Source organism: Cuculus canorus, chromosome 5, assembly GCF_017976375.1.
Source record: "Cuculus canorus isolate bCucCan1 chromosome 5, bCucCan1.pri, whole genome shotgun sequence".
Lineage (NCBI taxonomy): Eukaryota > Metazoa > Chordata > Aves > Cuculiformes > Cuculidae > Cuculus > Cuculus canorus.
Window position 1 is genome coordinate 22,689,896 of NC_071405.1, and position 22,101 is coordinate 22,711,996.

Below are 22,101 nucleotides of genomic sequence, written 5' to 3' on the forward strand. Positions count from 1 at the left end.
GAATGTCCAAAAATAGAATGATGATCATTACTCTGGATGTATTATTTTTAAACATACAGGTATTATATAAATACATAAAAGATAAATGTAAACCATATCACTTTATGTGGATCAACAGAATTTTATTTTTAACTGAATCACAGGGAGACGAGAAAAATCATCCACCCTACAAATCAACAGATACACTTTACATGCCCAACTTCAAACATTCACACTTGAAAATAGTAGTATATTCTGAGGCAGAGAAACATAGGCTCAGAAGTACATTATTTCTAAGCTGCTGAGGTAAATTTCAACTTCCTATCAACACCAAGGCAGATCCACACCTCCTTTCCTCCTATCCTGATGCTGACCTTGCTTCACTCAAGACCACACAGATATAGTTCCGGGAAAATAACCTTTTTCTCCTCTGGTGAGAGCACATAACCCCCCAAATCAAATCCTGTCACTGCATTACACCCACCCTTGCTTTTGAGTACCTCTAAAGAAAAGGTCATTTATATTTAGGTGTTTAAGTACAGCCTCAAATGGCTAAAATTACAGAATCTACTTTATAAAAAATAGGGTTAGCTTTCAACGACCAAAAATTGTATTTTGCTATTTATACTTCACTACTTTGTGCACTTTTTCCTCCAGCTCTAGATTATGAGAAATTGAATCAAATCTGCTTCACTCAGGGAACACTATCAGGCTTTCAACATCCCAATGTCTGGGTTTGTAGATACTGTAGGGCAATATTATACTGCCAAAACCTCCAAAATCTGAATTTCTTACTGTATTTGTTTCAACAGCATGACCTTAAGATGGAAAAAATATCGATGTCATGAAAGAAAAGCTGACTGCTCAATGATACGACTAATCTAAAATGCACAGGTAACAGGTAAATTCAAAGCAACAGATAAACCTGCTTAATACCAAAGGATCAATAAAAAGACATAATTTTCAATGGGCATGATTTTTCCAACAGGCTTTCAAAAGGGACACATTTTGTACTGCACTACACAGTACATTTTGTCCACATTTACTAAGTCCTATTAAAAGAAATTAACGAGGAGTTTTGACCAAGAGAGATCTGGGAATTCTTACTTTACTGATACAAACCAGAGAGTTTTATACTGAGATGAATTTATGCATATACAGAGAGACACATGTCAGCTGGCTATGGATGTTCCCTAAACATACATATATACATATATATAAGTAAAACTTCAAAGCAAACACACTGCAGGGTCTACCGCAAAAAGAGAGTAATAGGCTCCTTAATGCCCAACCTCTTCTCTCCATGGTTACTTAATTATCCTGGTCTGTTTGCAGTTACCTGATGCTTATCTTATCCTTTCACCTCTCTTACCTTCTCCTTCTGCCTTATTGACAACTCACATTTCTTCTTTAAGAAGTCTGTTTACCTCCCCATCACTGCTATAACAATATTGTCTCATGTATTTTCTTCCTTACCTTCTCGGAGTTTCCTTTTTTTCCTGCACTCTTGTATATGTTAAGTACATTGACAAGTCTCATAGCTTAGAACTCCTACCTCTTGACATTCCCACTCATACCCACTCTCCACCTTTGCGGACCCTCTGCAGGTTTGTAAGTCACAGTGTGCTATTCAAGAGCACTCTCTCTTCAAAAGCTTCACATCTAAAAATATCCCCACCTCAACACCCCACCCCCATCTTCCCTTCAGGAATTAACAATTGCTTTAATAAAAACCAAAAAGTAGAAGTTTGCTGCCCTCTAAAAATATCTCCAAAAGGTATAGAGTTATCCACATAGCCAACATGCCACTCTATGACTGCCTGCCTGCATATCTCCACTTACAGCATTTAAAGCATCAATGCTCATCTGCATCCTTCCTAAAATGACAGTAAATACTTTAAGAGAAATCTAAGTAGATAAACTGTTAAAACATGTCTCTGGTATCCAGACACCTCCCATGCCTTTGTGCAGGCTGTATGAAGATGGCTCCTTATTATCCAAGGAACTATTTTCACATGTTGGTACTTATGAAGCGCTGTAGATTATTTACTAGAAAATATGTGGTGCTATTCTAAAGATACGTTTATGCCTTACAAACTTTAATTACGTTTCAAAATCATACTTTAAGGTGAGGTATTTATACTTTATATTGAAGATTCAAGGTGTGGAGCTAAGATAATTTACTTGAAGCCATATCATCAATCACTGCCAGTCTAGACTAATGCCTTACAGTCCAGACTTCTCTCTTCTAATGCTTCTTTAACCAACAGTACAGGCAGGTTATGTGGCTCCCAATTCGTAGGCAGAAGTGTAAAATGTAATTTACACTTTTTCTGTGCAAGTGTGGAGAGATGTTTATGTATGAGAAACTCAACTCGAGAAAACAATGCAGAAAGATCTGTGCATCTCTTTGATAAAGGTTTCCTCTTTCCAAAATGCTCCTAGTGACACATGAAGAGACTGAAACAACAAAATCATTATGCACCTTTCAGCTTTCATCACCACTACATTCTTGAAGAGGCACTGGATATCATTCTGCTCTCAGGAAGCTTAAATCCAGAAAATACTTACACCAGAATAAAGTTCAACAGTGTATAGAGAATCTACCCCTAATCAGCTGCATGAATGGGCAAATGACTTTTGCATCTTACGCTGCTCTGGTGGAATTCCACAATCTAAGTAGGAACTGCCAGCATTTCAAGTCCCCACCAGCTAACTGTGGAGAGAAGCAAGGCATCCAACATCAAAAATCAATACTGCATCTGTGAAATTCTCCAGGGCGAAAAATAATGTCTTTTGTAGAAAACTTCCACATTACAGTTTAACAGACAATAAACTGAATGCTATGTAGGAGGACGTACCATAACCTGAATCCATCGAAATACTATATTCAGACAGCGTTAAAAAGATCCAGTGGAAGCCCTCAAAGATCCAGTGTCGTTTTGTAGCCCATACTCACCCTCTGAAGGTGGAAAATAAGTATGTCACATGATCATTCCAAAGCCAGTGCAGGACTCTTAATGCAGAGCATGGTCTGCGTGCACGTTAGCTGAGTAGAACATCTCAAACAATAGGCTTCTTTTATCACAACCCTCAACAGATTGCATCCATAATCTCTTACTTGCAAGCCTGTATGTGGGTAAAGGGATCCTCCCTATCCAGCTGAGCTAACAATCTCATCCAAGACCTTCGCAACGATCAGACCCATGTTAGATAGGGCCCTTCCCTGAAGATTTGATTGTCTAACACACAACATAGCAACGTGGCAAAATTGAAACAGAAAAGGAAGAAATACTGAATGGACAGAGTAATCAGACACACTGACACCACAACAGCTCACTACGTAAGGAAACCAACTCCCTGGTTAAATGTTGGCACATGGAAGTTAAATGAGGTATCAGTGCTAAGAGTCATCAGGTGTAAATCAAGAAAATTAAAAAGAAAGGGGTAACAAACACGTTCTTTATGTCATCTAGTAAACAAGCATACACTTCATTAAACTGTCTAGTTCAAGGCAGCCATCATTTAGACTAGTGAGAAAGACTGAACAATACTGAAAATGAACTTTAAAATAGTGGAATATTTGAGTATAAAGGTATCCTGTAGGGACAGACCAGTTCTCTGCCTCTTCTGTCATCATATGGCACATGCATTTGTCTCAGGGCTCTCCTCCCTAACTCGTCTCTTGTAGTACAGAGGAAATCATGACAGACAAGAGATACTGAGTTTGTGCTAGTATCTGTCAGCTTCAGTTTCTTTCTGCCAATCTCTCTTCCAGGACAGTGTTTAGCAGAATACTTTATCTCAGGCTACAAGAACTGAAAATAGGAAATTGTTAATGATGTATAATTAATAGGGCATCAGAAGTTGCCAAAAGCAAATGTTATCTGTCAAATGCGTAACTTTATTCACTTCAACTCTTTTATCCCAGGCATAAATTTGATGCCATCTGCTTAACTTCTTCTATTTTACTGCTCCAGGACAATTTTACAGCTCCTAAATTCTACAGTCTGTAGTCCTAACAAACTGCAAACCAAGGATACATCCAACAAGCCATTTACTCTAAAAAAAAATTCAGGGGGTAGAAGCACGGGTAGAGGACGTGTATCCTAATACTCCTACCATACACATACCTTGTATAAGGGCATTTAATAAAAGGAATTCAATCTTCTGAGTTCTTTTTTGTGTAAGTACTAAACGAAAGCTAGCAGTTCTTCATTTTGGTCATGCTGGAACTGGTCAACAACAAACTAAACCATGCTGGTAAGTCAAAATATGAGGATTAGGGAGAAATAAATACAAAGTATGTCATAAAGGTAAGTTTTCTTTCCAATTCTATTCCCTTACTTTATTGACTTAATACTGAAACACTGAAGTGAAAAGAAGACACCCTCTAATAGAAATTGAGGCTGTCATTCCCCCAAATATCACAGCAACTAGAAGGGAAATTTTCAATCCTATGAAAATGTCTTTTCCCAGTTTTCACTTTGACAGAGAATTGCCACCAAAAAAAGCTTTATGAAATATTTTACAGTCAATGATTTATCATTTTCTGATACAAAAATTTAGGCTGCAAGCTGTCTAATAAGTTATAATAGGTGACTTGTCCACAGGCAGTACAAACAGAACATTACAGTTATCAAGTTTCATATACAATAAAAACGTCCCAAGAAAACAGCATGTTCTATTTGATCATATTTGGAGGATTTCTGTCTGTTATTAAGCCAATTTTATATCAAATTTTTGTCTTGATTCCCGTAAAGATATCTTTCACATATACAATCCACGCGCATTAGCTTAAAAAACAAATTTCATCAGGGTACATTTTTAGAAGTATAGAGGTACAGTATTAGTAGATCTCTCTAGGGAATTACTTCTCCCAGCAAATTTAAAATATATGTTATCTATTCTGTGTTTTATGTGCTCTGAGACAAAGATTGCCAAGCCAGAGAGATGTTGATCTCACCCTCAGAAAGCCTGCTTTTTAAGAAGCACTCAGCAAAACTCTACACTCTGCTGTGACGGCACTTCAGTCTCCTACAAAGAACCAACCCACAAAACCAGTATAGCAAAGTTTCCTGAAGGCCACCACCTCCCAGCTAATCTGGGTGAGTAGTAGTGAGCAGTATCAAAAACGGAAGATGAATATTCAGAGCTGAGAGGACTCGGTTTCCTTGTTCCTACCCAACCCTTTCTGCAAGCAGTTTATAGCTGTTTGCAGTATTAAACTTCAGCTTGAGCAATGTAGTTATATTTGTGTGTAATTCCCAAATTATACAGCAATGGGCACAGAACTACTCATGAATTTGAAGCTATGTATAATACTGCTAAATCAAGAGCTTCTAGAATTAAATTAAGATTTCCAGTATAATCCCTCTGACTACAGTGCTGTTTCAATAGCAGTAGCAGAGACGCACTACATACATTTCCTTCTTGCTGGTCATTCCCTCAAAGCAAATGATCCCAAGTTGAGAATGATCTCATGAATTAAGAAGTTTTTGCTACTTAAAAAGCTTACAGTGACTTGAACCTCAGGAAGTCCCATGGATTTAATTGAGTTAGTAACCATGACTTCTAAATTGAGCTTTACCATTTGTTCTTTTTCCTCTGTCTTCTCTGCGAGTTAAGATTCCCATGAGGGAAGACAGGCCCAGAAATTTGATTCCATTTGCCCAGGATGGTCCGGCCACTACCCAGTTCCCCGCAGGTCAAAATACAGTTTCCAATGTAAGTCTTGTATTTTGGAATAAATATTCATGTACTGGCTACTAATAAAATCTGAAGTATTTGTAACTTGTGACAGCTTCTGCTGAAGAAAGTAGGTGTTTCAGCTGCAGTTTCTTTTTAAACATAATGAAACCACACAAAACAAGATGAAAAACAAGGACTTGCATAAAACAAAGCAAAAAACGTATTAGAACTATGTCCCTACATGCCCTTTCTTAGCATATCACAGTATCTTTCATGCTTTATTCCTGGTGCCAGCTGGATCGTATGTTTCAGTGGAGTCTTGCACAGAGCGGGCTAATTTGAACTGCCTTTAGCTACAATCTAGAAATATTTGGTCTGTCAAAACACTGTAAAGTGTTAATATCTTAGAAATTGATTTCTGATGTCAATACCCCAACTATAATTGCATTATTTCCAAACTTTAGTGACAAACAAATAATCAATTTCACAAGTCTATAAGGTAGAACTCCCACAAACACATAATAATCCTCATAACGGTGTTTTACTCTCATTCTACCTTTTTTTTTTTTTTTTTTAATGAAAACTAAAGCATGGTGTGATTGGGGTAAATGGTAAACAATGTTTGTGCCAGCTCAGACATCATCTCAAGATTTCATACAAGAGCAAAAGGTGATTTTAAAATTCAGGTGTGGTTGTTAGCATTGTTTCATATTTGGGTATAGAATTTTAAATAGTCATTTAAAACCATAAAGCTAATTAGTTAATCTGTTACAAAGCAGGAATAGTTCATTCTGGATTTTCTAATGCTGCTGAGATGAGATTCCTTTCTGACATACTATATTAAAAGAATAAATTTTAATAGGACTTTGAATGATAGTTGTAGCTAATTTCTTCCTAAAGATGCTTTTACCACCCACATTGCCTAAATGAGCAGGGATTTTCATCTTCATGGAAAGGAGAATACATCCATTAATTTAAACATGAATCCAGACTCTGTCACAACTGCTTTGGAGGTATCATGTTTCACAACAATGGTTAAATATTTGTGGGACAGGCAAAGGCCTTAATGGATCAGAGTTTTAACATTTCTGACCTGCCAAATTATTATACTGTGAAATGACACCCTGGTTCTGCCTCCATCTGATCATCTTTGTTGTGGGAGTAACTGGCTCACTTGGACTTGGACTCTCAGACTGAAAGAGTGTTTTCAGTCAAGTATTAACAACTTTGACCAAACTGTAAACTACATCTCTCTCTCTCTTCACATCACTTCCATCTTGTTTTCAGAAGACGAGGCACTTTGCAGCCCTGGTGGCTTGAGCATATGCTTGACACCGTGGTCTGGTACGACAAACAGAACTCTAAATTTTCAAGGGATCAAACAATAGCAGCACACTTACTGCCCTTATCATTCATAGCTTGATTTACAGACCACTGCAGTCACCGACAGAGCAGAGAATTCTGGATGATCCTCAGCATTGCAATGCATTTTATAGCCCATTGGCTTTTATTTGAAAACTAATTTTAAATGTGATTTTTCACGCAATTGTTTCTTGATGTGCAGCAGTAGTTAAATTGCTTTATGTTGTCTAAGACTTTCCTAACACAGTAGATAAGTGAAACCCAACTGCAATTCAAAGACCGGCTGATTTACTTCCTCACGTATCCATTCAGACACACACAAAAGTATTTCTCCTTTGCAATTTAGAGGACCTCTGAGGTTAAGATAAATACTTCTGCCCTTTCCTTCTGGCAGCAGCCAATTCTGCCCAGCGTTTGGAAGGATTCATGAACTTTAGAGTACACCCTGCATTTCAGCTTAAAAGGCACAGAGGAAGGCCTTGTAACTTCTGGACATTAAGGAGGGAGCAATGTGAATGAGAAGCCATCTTTCTGCTTTCATCTCCCTCTCACGTTTGATGTCCTGACACAACAAACAACTGTGAAGGTGACACTGGAGAAGAGATATGCCAAACTTGTAGAAGGCTAGAATTTCCTTCCTCAGAGCCACCTCTCCAAACTAAAATAGCAGTAAGCCACTTGCCAACCTGTAAACTATGATCTCTATGAAATGACAGTGTCCAAGTCTTCGAGTCACTTCCATGCTAACACCTGCAATGCTGGCAAACGTATGTGTTATACAAATCTGCAGTGTACTTAGAACATGTAGCTTACTATTGTTCCCCTCCCCATCTTGTCTGCAAACTTCTCCTGCTCTCCAGCTCCTCCAGGAGTTCAGATTATTCTGTTTTCCCCATCCTCCTCTGTGCACACACTGCTTTATTTCTCCTTCCCTCTCTCACATATCCTTTTACCCCTGCACTCTTATCCTACCCAAATTTCCTTTCTCTGCCCCACAAATCTGGCTTCTTTAAGTTTCTAATCTGTTGAAGATCTCTCCCCACCAAGCAAGCCCAACAATGACCTCCTCTCTCCCACAAAATCTTTCCTTTCTCCTACCTACACATAGCAGTCCCTGAAGGCTGTTTAGGAGAGGAAGACGAGGCCCACTCTTCTCTCTTTCCAGTACACATAGTTTCTTGGTACTTGGTGCCCTCCCCAGAGAGGAGTTTCTTGAGAGGCATTTCTCTTGCAGGGTTACAAAGCAGGCTGACAATAGCTTTCCTAGGCTGTACAGGAAGGAAATGCTTTGATGGTAGCTGACTCTCTTCCCCAGGCAAAGTATCAAAGTGCAAACCAAGGCTTCCCCTGGAATTTGGATTTGGTTGTGTGAGCTAGAACAATAGCGGTGATGCAAGACAGGCTTCTATTTTGACTTCTGCCTTGATTTTTTAGAGCTGCCTGTCATTTGTCATTACTACCATGCTTGCTGACCAGAGATATGCTTGTTTTCTTGTATTCCCTGCTTCTGTGCAGCTGTATTCCTCTACAGATTCCCCTAATACTGTCACTGCAACCTGTGTGGCGCAAGACAATTCCTGCTCTATTTACACAGCCCAGTACAGTGGGGGCCAAGGCCCCTCCAGTATTTGGTTAATCACAGCATCAAAACCTCCAGTCTGGTCACAGAGCAAGGAGGACAGTATTGGCAGGAAATGAGACCTTTCTTTGCTCCCTGGAGCCTGCCTACTGCCTTGCATCACACAGAGCAAAAACGCAAAATGGGCAGGATGTGTGCAAGGAAGGAGCTGAAACAGTGCCCAAGTGAATGGAAAGTATCCAGATGGCTGTGGTTAACTCACACGATAGGAGTCAAATCAAAACAAAATGAAAACAAAACCATATGCCATGTACCCTTCACTCTTTTGCTCTCTTTCTCTCTCTGCCTTTCTCCTGGCTTTGCCATAGGTCTTTCTATCATTACGGATAATAGTATGTTACTCAATTATGTGTATGTCATGAATAACAATAACCCCTCTTTTACATTAGAGATTGTGGATTACTATTATTCATGTAACAAAGAATGTAATATGAACCACAAAATTATACTCATGTAAGGGTCAAGGAAGTGTAAGGGTCTACAAGGGAAGTTATATTTCTTCATTAAATCCTTTTTATCTGGTATGCTGTATATTTATAAAAGAGAATATTAACTTTACATGTCTATGTTGCTATATGCTATAGAAATATCTACTCACAACCTGCTTGTATCTCAGGGGGAGAATTCAAAAGCATCATGGCAGTGGCAGCATCAATGTCAGGATCTGGAAAAATGAACCAATAAATACATTATTTACAACTGGGCTAATCTTCTTGCCCCCGTTGCTAAACTATAGGTTCAACCAAATCTCTGCAGTGAAAATATGTAAGAGTTCATTATTCAGAGGGCTCATTGATCACACATTGAATTTACTCCCAAACGTGAACGTGATCCCATTGCTGCTATTAAGAATGACACAGTGATGAATGTCACCAAACCAAACTCATGTGTCCACGAGAGCTTCACTGTTAGCCTTGTGAATTAGCTGTTTAGATCTGTGGAGAGTGTTTAGATTTCATTACAAAGGATCTGTGGAAGCAGGTGCAACATTACAATGTGGAAGCAACACATAGGGATGAGCTGACAGTAGAGCGGGCAAGCATAAGGAACACCTCCACCTGAGCAAGTATAGGAGGTAACACTCGGTCATTTTGTCAAGAAGGATTTCAGTGATGTTTGAGAAAGTGTTGGAAGCCAAACTACTACAATTAAGAGGAAAAAAGGAGAGAAACTAGCATTTCATTAAGTACCGACTTATTTGCATCCTCATCCATTGTTACTCTAATACAAGCAAAAATCATTGGCTGGCTGCTGTTATTCTTAAATTGGTTTCGGAATCCATCATGAACAGTCAGTTGACAGATGGTAAGTTATAGAGACAGAACAAAATATGATCCTTTTATAACTATATTCACTTGCTTCACACACAGCAGCTCGGCTGCTATGGAAATGTATGTAGCTATGACAACAGTAAACAACCCCACAACGGCCACTGAATAAGCTGAAAAGAACATCTGCCCCGCAAAGCGTCCCAGCTGCCCTGGGGCGCAACTTGCTAATCGTGCAGTGATGCCGTGTGACAGAGAAAGCCGCCTATGCCATGTCCAAATAAATGAAGTGTGCAATTGAAACAGACAAAAAAATGCACACCCTGGATGACTGCTGCCTCTGTGCTGCTAAACTGAATGACTAATGAGTATGTGTTTGTTGTTTGGGGTTTTTTTCCAGCCTGTCAGTATTTATACTAAATTACACACCAAAAGATTCAATTTACTACTAATAGCTTCATGGCACTTTATTTTGGTTATTATGTCAGAAAATTACTTTTCATTGTTAAAAATACATGTACATTGTACCTTTATATATTTCAAATCTATTTCCAGTAATGAGAGGTGGTATAAAGCCCTGCAATTTATTAACAATACAAATGACAGAGAGAGGATTTGAGAATTTGCTTAAGCAAAACAGAAATTCACTTAACTGGTTAAGAAAAATAGGGGATTTGTTACTAGGTTAAGTATGTACTACTTATCGGAGAATAGCTGCAAAGACATTTCTAATGGCTACTCTATTATTTAATTGCTGAAAAAGTAATCAGAGCAACAGTGGAGTGAGTGTAAACCTAAAGCTGAAGCAGCAGCAGACTAAATTAGTCCAAAAGGTCCCTACATAATGGAAAGCAGATGATTGTCTGCATCCTGGACAGGTCAACGTATCGTTTTCCAAAAGTCACCAGTAGACTCCTCAGACAAGCAGCTTAACCAAGTTACGTTCATCTTCAAGTCTGAAGATATATCAAAAGCAGTATCCCCGGTGCAAGCTCCTCTGCTGAAAGTGCCACTTCCAAACAGCTTCACTCCCAAACATGTGCCACACTGCAGGACTGCGTTCGCATTGCAGGACTGCCCACACAGCAAGAGATTCCCTTCAATGAAACCGAAGGAGGATAATCTACCTAACACTAAAAAGCAAGACAAAAAGCAAAGAAGCCTGAGAAATAAAGCTCAAACAAACCAGAATTCTTCCATCTTTCATACCATAAAATCAGAAGATTGAATTTACTGTATCACGATGCGTACAGCCAACTTCAACATTTCCTTATTGCCTGTTCCTAACTTTTGTTTTCTTGTTTCACTTTAAACACAGCCCCACCACTGGTTAACATTATAGCATAATGTTAATTTTGCAGTTCAAGGAATAAAAGGACACAACCAGAAAAACCACATTTCCTGATGACTTTGGGTTTTGTTTGTGTAACAAATTCTGTGCTTTGACATAAAACTGAATCAACCAGTTTGTCTTGAAAGCTGCACCCTGAGCCTTCAGACCACTAATGGTACCAATAGGTTTCTTTAATGACTTCACGGGACTAACCCAAGCTGCTTACAACACACAATTGCATCCACAGTAGCTGTTTTCCAAAGCACAACTATAATTCAAGCCCACCCGCACCTGCTATGGTGTCTAGATGTGTGTCTATTGGTATATTCTTGAAGAAACCAGACAGCTATTCCATAATGCCTTGGGAAAGGTAAGAGGACTTGGAGACATGCAGCCTGGGTGGTGTCAGTAGGAAGGACAATGTACTTTAGGTTGTCCTTCTGCAGAGAAGAAAGGAAGGAGGCACTGGCTGCAGAAGGAAGTCAAAGGCGGGGCACCATCACTCAGAGACCACACAAAGAGGTGCAGAAGCAACACCTGAGCACAGTTTTTTCTTGTGCAGCATTCACACTTGCAATTTGGAAATGTTTTCCTGAGAAGGATGTCAAGAAGAAGAGCCAAGAAGTACACATGAGAAGCAGCACAGAAAGCAGATGAATGAAGAGTGCCTTTGCTTGGCCTGGCATTTCCTGCTCAGGCTCTTGATACTCATCGATGCCCCTGTGTTGATGGCATTTCCCCAACATTGGTATTTTCTTGCAGCATCTTCCACGCGGGTCTTCTCATAGACAGCAATAAGGGCTGACCTCGCATGGCAGCCCAACCAGCTCAGTAACTGGATCCTCTCTCTTCTACCTGCCTGCCTGCGTTTGTGGAGTGGTGGATTTCATAACTGAGATCTCTGCTCTACCTGAAGTCTGTGATCAACACAAAGACTCCTGAAGTTATTAACAGTGGGTGGTTAGTGAAAAATGATTGCAGGAACATCTTTCCCTAGGAAACCAGATTAAAAATAACTACATACAAAGTTTCAGAATTTAGAAAATTAAGTATTTAAATTAATGCATACTGGTTTCTTTTTGCTAATTAAAGGAAGTGGCTAATTGACAGCATACACAAACTGTATGTTGATTTGTTTCAAGTGGAAAATAGAAGATCCCCAACTTCCCTAGTGAAAGAGAAAAGTAGAGAACAACAAAAAGAGGAAGGGTGTTGTACGAAGAAGGAAAAGTACATCCAAGGCTCAAGCAGGCATCACTGGAGGGTGACAAAATAATAGTGACAAAAATTGCCAGCAGCTAAAGCTCTAACAGATGACTACTGCCTATAGACCCAGTGCTTCACACTACAATCTAAAGTTTCAGTGCTTGGTCCCTCATCCATCAAGTGTCCTTCACAGGGTCTCAGAAAGGAACTGTAAGAAAACTTAAGCACTTACACAAACTCATACAGCATGGAAGCATACATCCTGATATGGTTCAAACCCAACAAGGGGCATGAACTCCATCACAGCTGTGGTGCGACCCCTTGTAGTGGGAAACTACTGTTATTTTTGCCAGCATTGCTTTCAAAAAGAAAACTTATTTTGACAAAGACGATATCAAGGAAAGGTAAGTCACAAACCTCATGGCAGGTCCGTTCACTGCATTTCAGATTCAAGCCACTATTCAGCAAAGTGTTCAAAAGTGAACACCAGATCTGTAAACAACATCTAGTTCTTTCACTGAGGAACTAACCTACAATTTATCACACTGTGGAATTACACACAACTGCATACTGTCAAGACGTTTTGAGACAAACTTCACTCTGCATGTGACCTGTACAGTTCAGAATTCATCCTGCACAGACATGTGAAGCAGTGAAACAGTAGGCATGAAATATTTTGGCATGAGATTACATACACTCTGCAACACAGAGGATAACCCTCACATAGGAAACAGTTTATTCTAAAATTGACAAAAAAATAATTAAAAACAAACAGGTACCTGAGAAAGCCAGATATGACAGTTCTCCTTCTATTACATTGTGATCTCTGACCCAAGTTAATTTCATGAGAGAAGAAGTGTTTTATAATAGTTCATATTATTTTGATACTTTTATTTCAAACTTTGATCTCATTTCACTGAATGCTCCAAGTCCTCCCCTTCCAACTAAATAGTAATAAAAGTTGGGATAACACATCCCCCTTGATTTAGCTAGAGGGTATTTATTTTTACAGCCATACTATAAGGTTTTAAAGAAAACAGCAGTTGAAGCAGTTCAAAGCAACCATGGCCTGAATTTTCCAGTACAGATGCGAAGAGAGAGGCACTTAAGATGCATATTTAGGTACTATTAAAATGTTACTGCTCTGATGCAAAAAAATATAGTTAGTAAATAAAATGCACCATCTGCACTACAACCACTGCCATTTTATCTCAACAGGAAGGAATTTATAAGACTTTAATTTAAATTACTACATTTGAAGTAGAACTATTTTTATAAAGAATTTCACTTCACCATTTGGCATGCTAGTTTTCAGCACCTTCTACTTCTGCCTCAGCATCCTCCACTACTGTTTTCCATTCGAATGCTCTACTCTAGCTGGAATGCATAAAACTTAATGCCACAAAAGTCCAGTTTATTCCTTTTCTACAACATCCCTCTTTTTACTCTCTCCCCCAATGCCTAACAGAGCCCATTCCTACGCATTTTTTCTGATTTGATTGTTTGATATTTTCAATTTTCAGCAGATGTTGCAAAAGCAATACACTGTCTTCCACCTTTTACCTTCAGGCTTATTACACTGCAACAGAGCAAATAGCAGCTTGCCCCTATTTAAGTTGTCTGTTAAAAGATGTGCCTTTTCCCTTCCCACATCTTGATGGTTAACCGTGGTATGAGTCAGGTTTGGTCGAAGACATAAAGAATAACTAATGGAGTGAAAACTTTTTCCATTGTTCCCCCCCTACCCACCCTGTATTTTTTACTTATTTTGCCTGACGACAGAGTAAGAACATAGCTGTTAAAATAAAACTGCAATGTGCAAGATAGAAAAGAAATACCTGAAGCGAACTGTAAGTACTGTAAGTCTGTCAAACTCCTCGTTGTAGGATGCCACTGAGTCCACTTCTGAAATATTTAAATAAGGTTGAGTAGAGCTCTTAAAATACACAGAATACTTGTGGAAGTGTATAGTAAGCCAACAGGATTTAGAACCAAGATCTTGGGAAGAAACAAGAAATTATATTCATATATCAACAACAGTGTGTGAAAGACCAAGAATGAGAATTCAGGAAGCTATATAATAGAGGCCAGGAGGAAGCAACTTCACTAGCAATACAGAACTGGTCTGGCAGTCACAGTGGTTCTCCCACTCCTTTGAAAGGCTCTGGTACGAGACACAGAGGAAGAAAGGTACGGGTCTAAACAAACTAATGATTGTTCCTGTTTTTTAAATTAATTTCCAGCACTGCCAAGTAAGCTACGGCACAAATTATTCTGAGAGGTCTAATTTTAAAAAATACCAAACATCTGTAATAGAAACCTTCTTCCTGCTCCTCTATTTTGTTAAATTTGTAGTCATGAAGCTACAAATACAATTTCCATTCTCTAACAATACCATTTTATCCGCCGCAAAACTGTATAAACAAACAGTTGCAATATATATTTTTCTTAAAAAAAATAGGTTTAATTAAAAGAAAGGTAGGAGAAAGAGCTTATACGTGCCCAAACTCAGAGGCCCATCATCATTTGGACAGCTGTATGAAACCAAAACATACCATCCTAACTTTTCACCTAAGTAGTAAAAATTAAGATCAATTAACTGTTAAAAGAAAGACTCACAACGCTGATACGTATTTTACCAGTGCAAGATAAAAAATCTTTTAAGAGACACCTGACTAAAGAGAGATGAGATAATATGTCTTATATAAAAAAATGGCATATTATAATACATTCTTTGCTTAAAAACAGGGTGGAGGTGTTTGCTTTGGTTTTATTCCTTTAATTTTAAAATAATTTTTCCTTTTGCTGAACATTACTAGCAAGCTTAATTTTCTGTCCTAATGGATGTGAAAATAAAATTTACCCATCATAGAGGCAACAGTAAAGTATATTTTAACTCCATGCAGTCTGTGCAGCTTGTAGTACTGAACAGAAAATATCAGCTGGAGAAAGCACTAGGCAGTGAGCCCAGCACAGAAGAAGAGAGAAACAATTTGCTGTTCCCTCATGTACTTACCCTAATTTGTGATGAGGAATTTCAACCATCTTCTTAACTGATTGCTGCAGCCTCAGCTTCTATAGTGGAAGATGGGATTATGGAGGTTGTAACTGCTTGCAGTCTTACAGGTTGCACACGTATGTTTTTTGACCAAAAAACACAGATGCACACAAACACAAACACTCCTTGTCCCCAGTTATGCAGATGTGTGCTATCTCTAACTAGGACATAAAGGTCATCATTGCTCAAGCTCTCATGATGTCCCTGCTGCTAACAGGTTTTCCTTCCAGCAAAGTAGGAGGATGGCTGGCAGGAGGAAGCCATCTACAAAACTCTGACCAGTTAAGACCGCATAAACCATACCTTATCGTCCCACGGAAGTGTTCATTGTAAGCACTCATTTCCTTTTCACGCTATTTCAAAACACAGTTGTGTCTACCAGACCTGGAGAAGCCAGTGTGTCTTTCAGTCCGGAAAGCACAAGACATGCTGACTTAAAAAGAACCAATGCATCTTGCGTAGCCTGACTGACCCTCGGGGAAATGTTTACACCCCTCTCCTCTCTCAGCCACCGGTTCTGCAGGAAAAGGGATTTGTGTACTTTATTGCAAGATAAGTGTTGTAGTTTGTGCTAAATAATAGTCAGTTTTGCAACTAACTCAGCTGCTCTAAGTAAGTCCATTCTCTGAAAGCTAACTGCATGTTTTTTTCAGTGTTCCTCTCTAGAAGTGATAGTACAGGACACTGGTACGCAAAAGGGCCAACGCTTATGCCTGTTCCTATAGCAACCAAGGCCATCCTCAAGCTGGCAGGAAAAGGGCTGCACCTGCAAGGAGAGGCAACAGGACAGGTGGGATCTATTACAGGACTGATCAACAGAGTATTCCGTCCCATGTACATCATACCCAGCATAAAATGAGAGAACGCAAGGGTCTCTGCCTCTCCTGCAATGGCAGACATAAGCTCCCTCCTAGTTGCAGACCCATTGCCTTGTGTCTGCTTTACAGTATTTGTGGTGACCTATAGTCGCCAAAGGGTGGGGGTGCAATCTCATATATTTATTTTATTACTTTCTAATTATTTTCTTCATCATCATCATCATTATTATCTTCTCATTAAAACTGCAGTTTTAGTTTCCACCCCCCAAGCCTTTTTCCTCTCATTTTCCTTTCCCCTTTCCCTGGGGGTCAGGGAGTAGGGATCTGGGAGCCAACTGCACAGTTTTAGCAGCCAAAATTACCCAGGTCAGGGCTAAACTGTGACAATCAGTCTTCAGGAGGGCTCCAGTCAAACATCCCGACTACTGCAACCACCATGGCACAACCCACAGCATCAACACAGCAAGGGAAGGCAAACAAAAATTCCACACTGATTTCAGGATCCAGAAAGCAAAGGGGGAAAACATCAGATAAATATGAAAACAACAGTACAACAGTCACAAAGGCATTTCAGGGATTTGAAGGAAAAAAATGCTACTAATGATGAATAAATGGTTCAGGCATGTGACACTAGCAGTGAAAGGGTTGTATATAGTCTAACTAGGGAATCAATTGCAGTCTAAAACCAGAGTAGAAAAGGTGAATGAAAAAAACAGCAGTCAAAATAGCTGTGTGCTAATAATGCGGGCAGACTGACATAATAAAAGAGGAACTCGAGGCACTAGTATCATTGCAGGAAAATTCACAAACAGGGTGGAACAGCAATTATTATTGAAACGGGTGTCAAAAGGTCTGTGCTTCTCAAGGAAGAGAAATACGGGTTTTACATGGTAGGATACTATCATGCAATAATGAAACAGCAGACTCTGGAAATAGACGAAAATGTTTGGAAATGCTGTGGAAAGATCATCAAAGATGACTTCTAAGAGACAGTGGGTCTGCTCTTGACTTCTCACATCAGATTTGAATCTGGACAGAGCTCTGCATCATTAAAGAAATGGGAATTATGTCAATGACTAACTTCACAGCACAGATTAGAGAACAAACACTATTAACTACGGGTAGGCCAGTTATTCCTGAATATGACAGCTGACAAGTTTCTTTATCCATGTTGCTGAATGAACAAGGGAACATGAAGTGATTCAGTTTAGATTAAGTAAGAAGGATAAGAGTAAGGCTAATTTTGTTCAAGATCTAGACTTGCAAAGAGCAAGTTCTGATGAACTAAATGGTTTCTCTGGAGCCTCTGGGAAACAGCCTGGGCTGAGGAACTCTAGATCTCAGCCTGGGGGAGGCTGCAGTTTCTGCAAGTCACTGCACAAAGCGCTCGCTCCAACACGTACCCTGAGAAAAGTAGGAAAGATTCATTCTTTGAAAAAAAGAACAAAAGAGCTAAAAAAACCAAGCTGGACAACACAATTGACACAGAAACCTATTTCAGGAAAGAAAACGGAGAGCTTGGCTTGCTCAGGTCAGTAAAACAAAGGCAGAAAAGTAAGACTATCAATACAATGAGGTGACCATGGGATGCAGGGCGGGAAAGCAAGGACAAAACATTAAGTTTAAAGACAGTTTCAGTAAAGTAACATTGGCTGAAGTCAGACCGGACACCAGAACATTTCTAGACAACAAAGCAATAGTATTTGAGGTAAACTCTTCTAACAAGAGCTGGAACAAAGTAAAAAGTTTGCATATGAGTTTTCTGAAGTATTTACACAGTGTTGGTGCTCACAATATGACCAAGGTAAAGGAAGTCTCCAGAAGCTGTGTTCCAAACTGTGCTTCTCTAGGGCAGGTAATACAATAAAGAGGAAACTATGCCAGCAGAAGGCTATTTGCACAGAGGCTCATCTACATAAACCTGCAGAAGCACCACTATGGTGTCTGCCACTCCAGGACCAGATCTCGCACCACTCCATGACAAAGCTTTCTGCAAAAAATTTAAGGGCAGTGCTATGGACTCACAGGACCCATGCCTCTCAGCTTCCAGCCTGTGATATGCCCTGAGCTGCTGAACTAGGGTGGCATGCCTGAAGCACAGTGGCTATCTGCACTTGGAGGAGAGCTGCAGCATCACATCTGACAGTCAACACAGTGCAGAGTGGTGGTGCAACCCCACAGCTGTCACATTCAGCTGGCATGAGCTCTGTGGCCACAGCTTATGTACCTAAGCGAGACTGATGGTATAATACAGAGGAGTTGGCCAGAGGCTACTTCAGTAGTACCTCCAACATGGCACTTGAGACTTTGCTTGCAAGTGGTCTCACCTCTCCCACTACACTCCCACATCTGCGTATAAACTTCTGTTCAGGCTCTTGCCTTCTCTCTTCTGCTCTCCTCTGCAGGACAGCAGAGCAGGTCCAGGCAGGAAGATGCAAAGAGGTGCCAGTAGGCAGAACCTCATGTGTCAGGGAGAACCAGAGGGGAAGGATAGCGACCCACAGGGGCTTCTTCGTGAACCTAAGAAAGGCTGGGAAAATTGGCTGCAAGCCCAGCAGTTCCCACTCTGGTGTACATTGTGCAATCCTGGGTTTCAAGGTGTGAATGTTAGAATTACCACCAGAAGTATGTAAAAAAAACCCCCAAAAAAGTATAAGCATGATGAACGAGCAGGTACAGCAGCAGGCAAGCATGCAGTCTTCTGGGGCTGAACTCCACGCAGCCGTGGCAGCCAGCCCAAGCCTGCCCTCCAGATCCAGACCAGGCACTTTTTCCCCGAGAGCAAAAGTGCATAAATGGAAGTCTGTTAGTGTTAATTCTTGAGTACAGCCACACCTGAGAAAACAGACGACTTTCTATTTGTAGAATTACATCCAAGACAGGCAGGCATATTATAAATAAAGAAAAATCAAAGCTTGTGCTATTTACTTCCTCTCTTCCCAAGACAGAGAGCAGCTAACAGGCACTAGTATGAATCAATCAATAAACAAATAAATCAAATTACTAGTTTTGAAAACCTATTATTAACCACATAGGCAAGGAAGAAACAATTGTCCCAGTACAGTTTCCCAATCTTTTGAAAGCCTATCCCCATTAAAGGCCAACAAGGAGTAGACAGAAACTTACCTAAGCAAAGGGAAGCAGACAAAAGCCTGTTTTCCATCAGAGCACTTGACAATCGTTATTCTGCATTGCTGTGAGCCAGCCCCAGCGTCTACATGGAGACGCTAAAGACTCGCCCAGGTCTGTGGATGAGGGCTAAGCACTCTCCACAGGGAGTGATGTTCAACAAGGCTGCAACACGCTGCTTTTCTGCTTCTCAGAAGTAAATCAATGGAGGAGGGAAGACAGCCCCAGCAACATTGCAATCACCTGACAAAACCAGTTCCACTCTTCCTTCAATAGTCCCTCTAAGCTGCTTTAATTTTCAAATAAAGGAATTGACACAAGAACAGCAACCTAGTGCTTAAGGCCTTTTGACGATTTTTCTGGAGAGCCTTCCAAGTGGGCTGAGGGATGAGACAGGCCAATGGTAAGACAGCTCAGGAACTTATATTGTTTTTGAAGAATTGTTATAAAGACATATCAAAGAAAGATAGCCTTTGAAGACCTTCACATTCCCACTGCAGACATCTACAAAATAACCCATGGAGTAGCAGAATTACTCTCTAATTACAACAATCAGTATTATGAGACTATACTGACCTTTTTTAGTGAAAGCTCCGCTGAAAGCAACACAGTGACTATAAGCTGAAGAGACTTTTAAGAGTGAAATTAGTCAGTGTTAGATTAGGGCTTTAACTTAGTTTAAATAGCATATGTAATAACAGGTTCTATTTAAAACAACTGCAACACAATTTGTTTAGACTAAACATTACATTCTAGTTATCAAGGGAGTTTTGTTTCTTACTTCAATACTTCACAGAAGAGATTTCGTAGAAGATATGTTGCAAACCTGAAAAACCTATCAAACTTGCTTTCGCTTACACTTTTCTTGAATTCATCTCAGATCTTCCAGTGAGCACTTTGTTAATGCAAAGACTCAGTACCATCTGCACTGTATAGTAACAAAGTTTTAAATACTGGATTTGATGGCATTTTTAATTTAAACATTTCAAAACCAAAATAAATATGAAATACTGTATACCAAAATGTGGCGAGAGAATAATATACACAAGTCTCTAGAGAGCGAGCACTAAGGTAAGACTTTGCAGCTAAGCAGCGTTTACAGGTCCCTTGGATGCTTCTGATGTGTGGAACTGCTATCACGTAGCTAGTTTCTATCCAAAAGGGTTGAAACAACCTTTTACTTACTATTATATGTTCTTTTTAAATCAAGAACAAGGAAAAGGAGACATAGGATTTCACTTCTGCCAACCTCTGATTTGCTATAAATGATCCTGTTCAAACTCCTCGGACTATGAATCACCACTAGCTGACAGGTGAGGTTATTGGAGGGGTAAGGAATGGGCAGAATACAACTGGAAAGCTTTTGCAAACTCTTTCAGATCCTGAAAGCTGTAAAATCTATTTACTTCTCCTGTTCCATTTACTTTATGTGGTGATCCAGTACCCAAAACTGACAAGGTGCACAGGCTGTGCCTATATGAAATTGCTGGACATTTAAAAAAAAAAGAAACTTTATCCATACAGTAGCGAGAGCTGTGGCTGTAATCCAGGGAAGCGCTTATATGTGTATACAAGATGTAGAAGGAGCAGTGCCCATAGAAGAGGATCAGAGCACCAGCATACTGCAGGGCTCAGTCCCAGACTGGAACAGCTGTGCAGCTTAACTGTAGCTCAGGACAGTTTTGTAAAAAATTAGTGCTTTCATTAACAAGAACCACAAGCATGGTTACGTGCCATTCGCACACGGGCAAGGCCAGAGAGGAAACTGCCATTTAAATGGTGCTAAATCTTGTTGCTCCTGCAGCTCCCCAGCATAGCTCCCAGTCCCAGGAAGCCGTGCTCCTTCTGGGGAGAAATGGCTGCACTTCAGTCAAACGGGTGGTGTGACAAAAGCTGTCAGGAAGAACGAGAGGGCTCACTTTTTAAATAAGTATGAAGACATCTCATCAATTTTGTGTTTCTAATCAAACAGTAAAAATGCCCATTTCTTTTCGTACTCCAAAATTTCAACAGACTCAAGAGAGAGATGGTTTGTCGATATGAAGCACGAGGTTCGGTAATCCCTGTCTGTGCAGCACACGGGCACCTCTGTGGCCTTTTATAGTTCTGCTTCATGCACGTACAGCACATGGTTCATACTAACTCTGCCAGCTCAAATTCAATTACTAGCATGATCTGTGCGTCAGATCTGTGTGTCTGTGAGAGCAAAGCACCGTCTGTCTGGGGAAACAAATCTTAATAATGTTTGGTAATCACATTGATTACAGCAAAACAAACCAAGAGAACACATTCCTCTTGCCGCCTCCTCATCTCTGCCTGTCTGCACACTGATCTGTAATGACCACCCGCCCTCCCATGGGCGAGCTGAGCGGACAGCCAGCCACCACCGCACAGGCACATCTCACCATCCCTCACCGCCAGAAGGTGAAGAGTTTCTGAGCACCCCAGTGTCTGGTCAAGATTTCCGTCTCCACTATGAACCTCCTGGCTTCTCTTCTTCCTCTCTCCAGCAGGGGGTAGAAAAATCCCAAAGTATAAGGGTGGCGGACATCCAAAAAAAGCAAATGCAAAAAGAATAAAGCTCCTATTTATTTTTTTTATTTTAAGACCATAATTTA

At 40.0% G+C, this 22,101-nt stretch overlaps 1 protein-coding gene across 10 annotated transcripts in view; it reads right to left on the bottom strand.

Moving 5' to 3' along the window:
- FOXN3 (forkhead box N3) overlaps positions 1 to 22,101 on the bottom strand; it is a 212,867-nt gene that overhangs the window by 18,318 nt on the left and 172,448 nt on the right. For 6 of the 10 annotated variants that reach the window (XM_054066957.1, XM_054066960.1, XM_054066962.1 and 3 more), the window contains exon 5: positions 9,270 to 9,335. The exons of 2 other annotated variants lie outside the window; for them this stretch is intronic. In XM_054066957.1, coding sequence (XP_053922932.1) covers positions 9,270 to 9,335 — 66 coding nt within the window. The remainder of the gene's footprint in view (positions 1 to 9,269; positions 9,336 to 22,101) is intronic. 2 more of the 10 variants (XM_054066963.1, XM_054066961.1) reach the window with 1 other exon arrangement.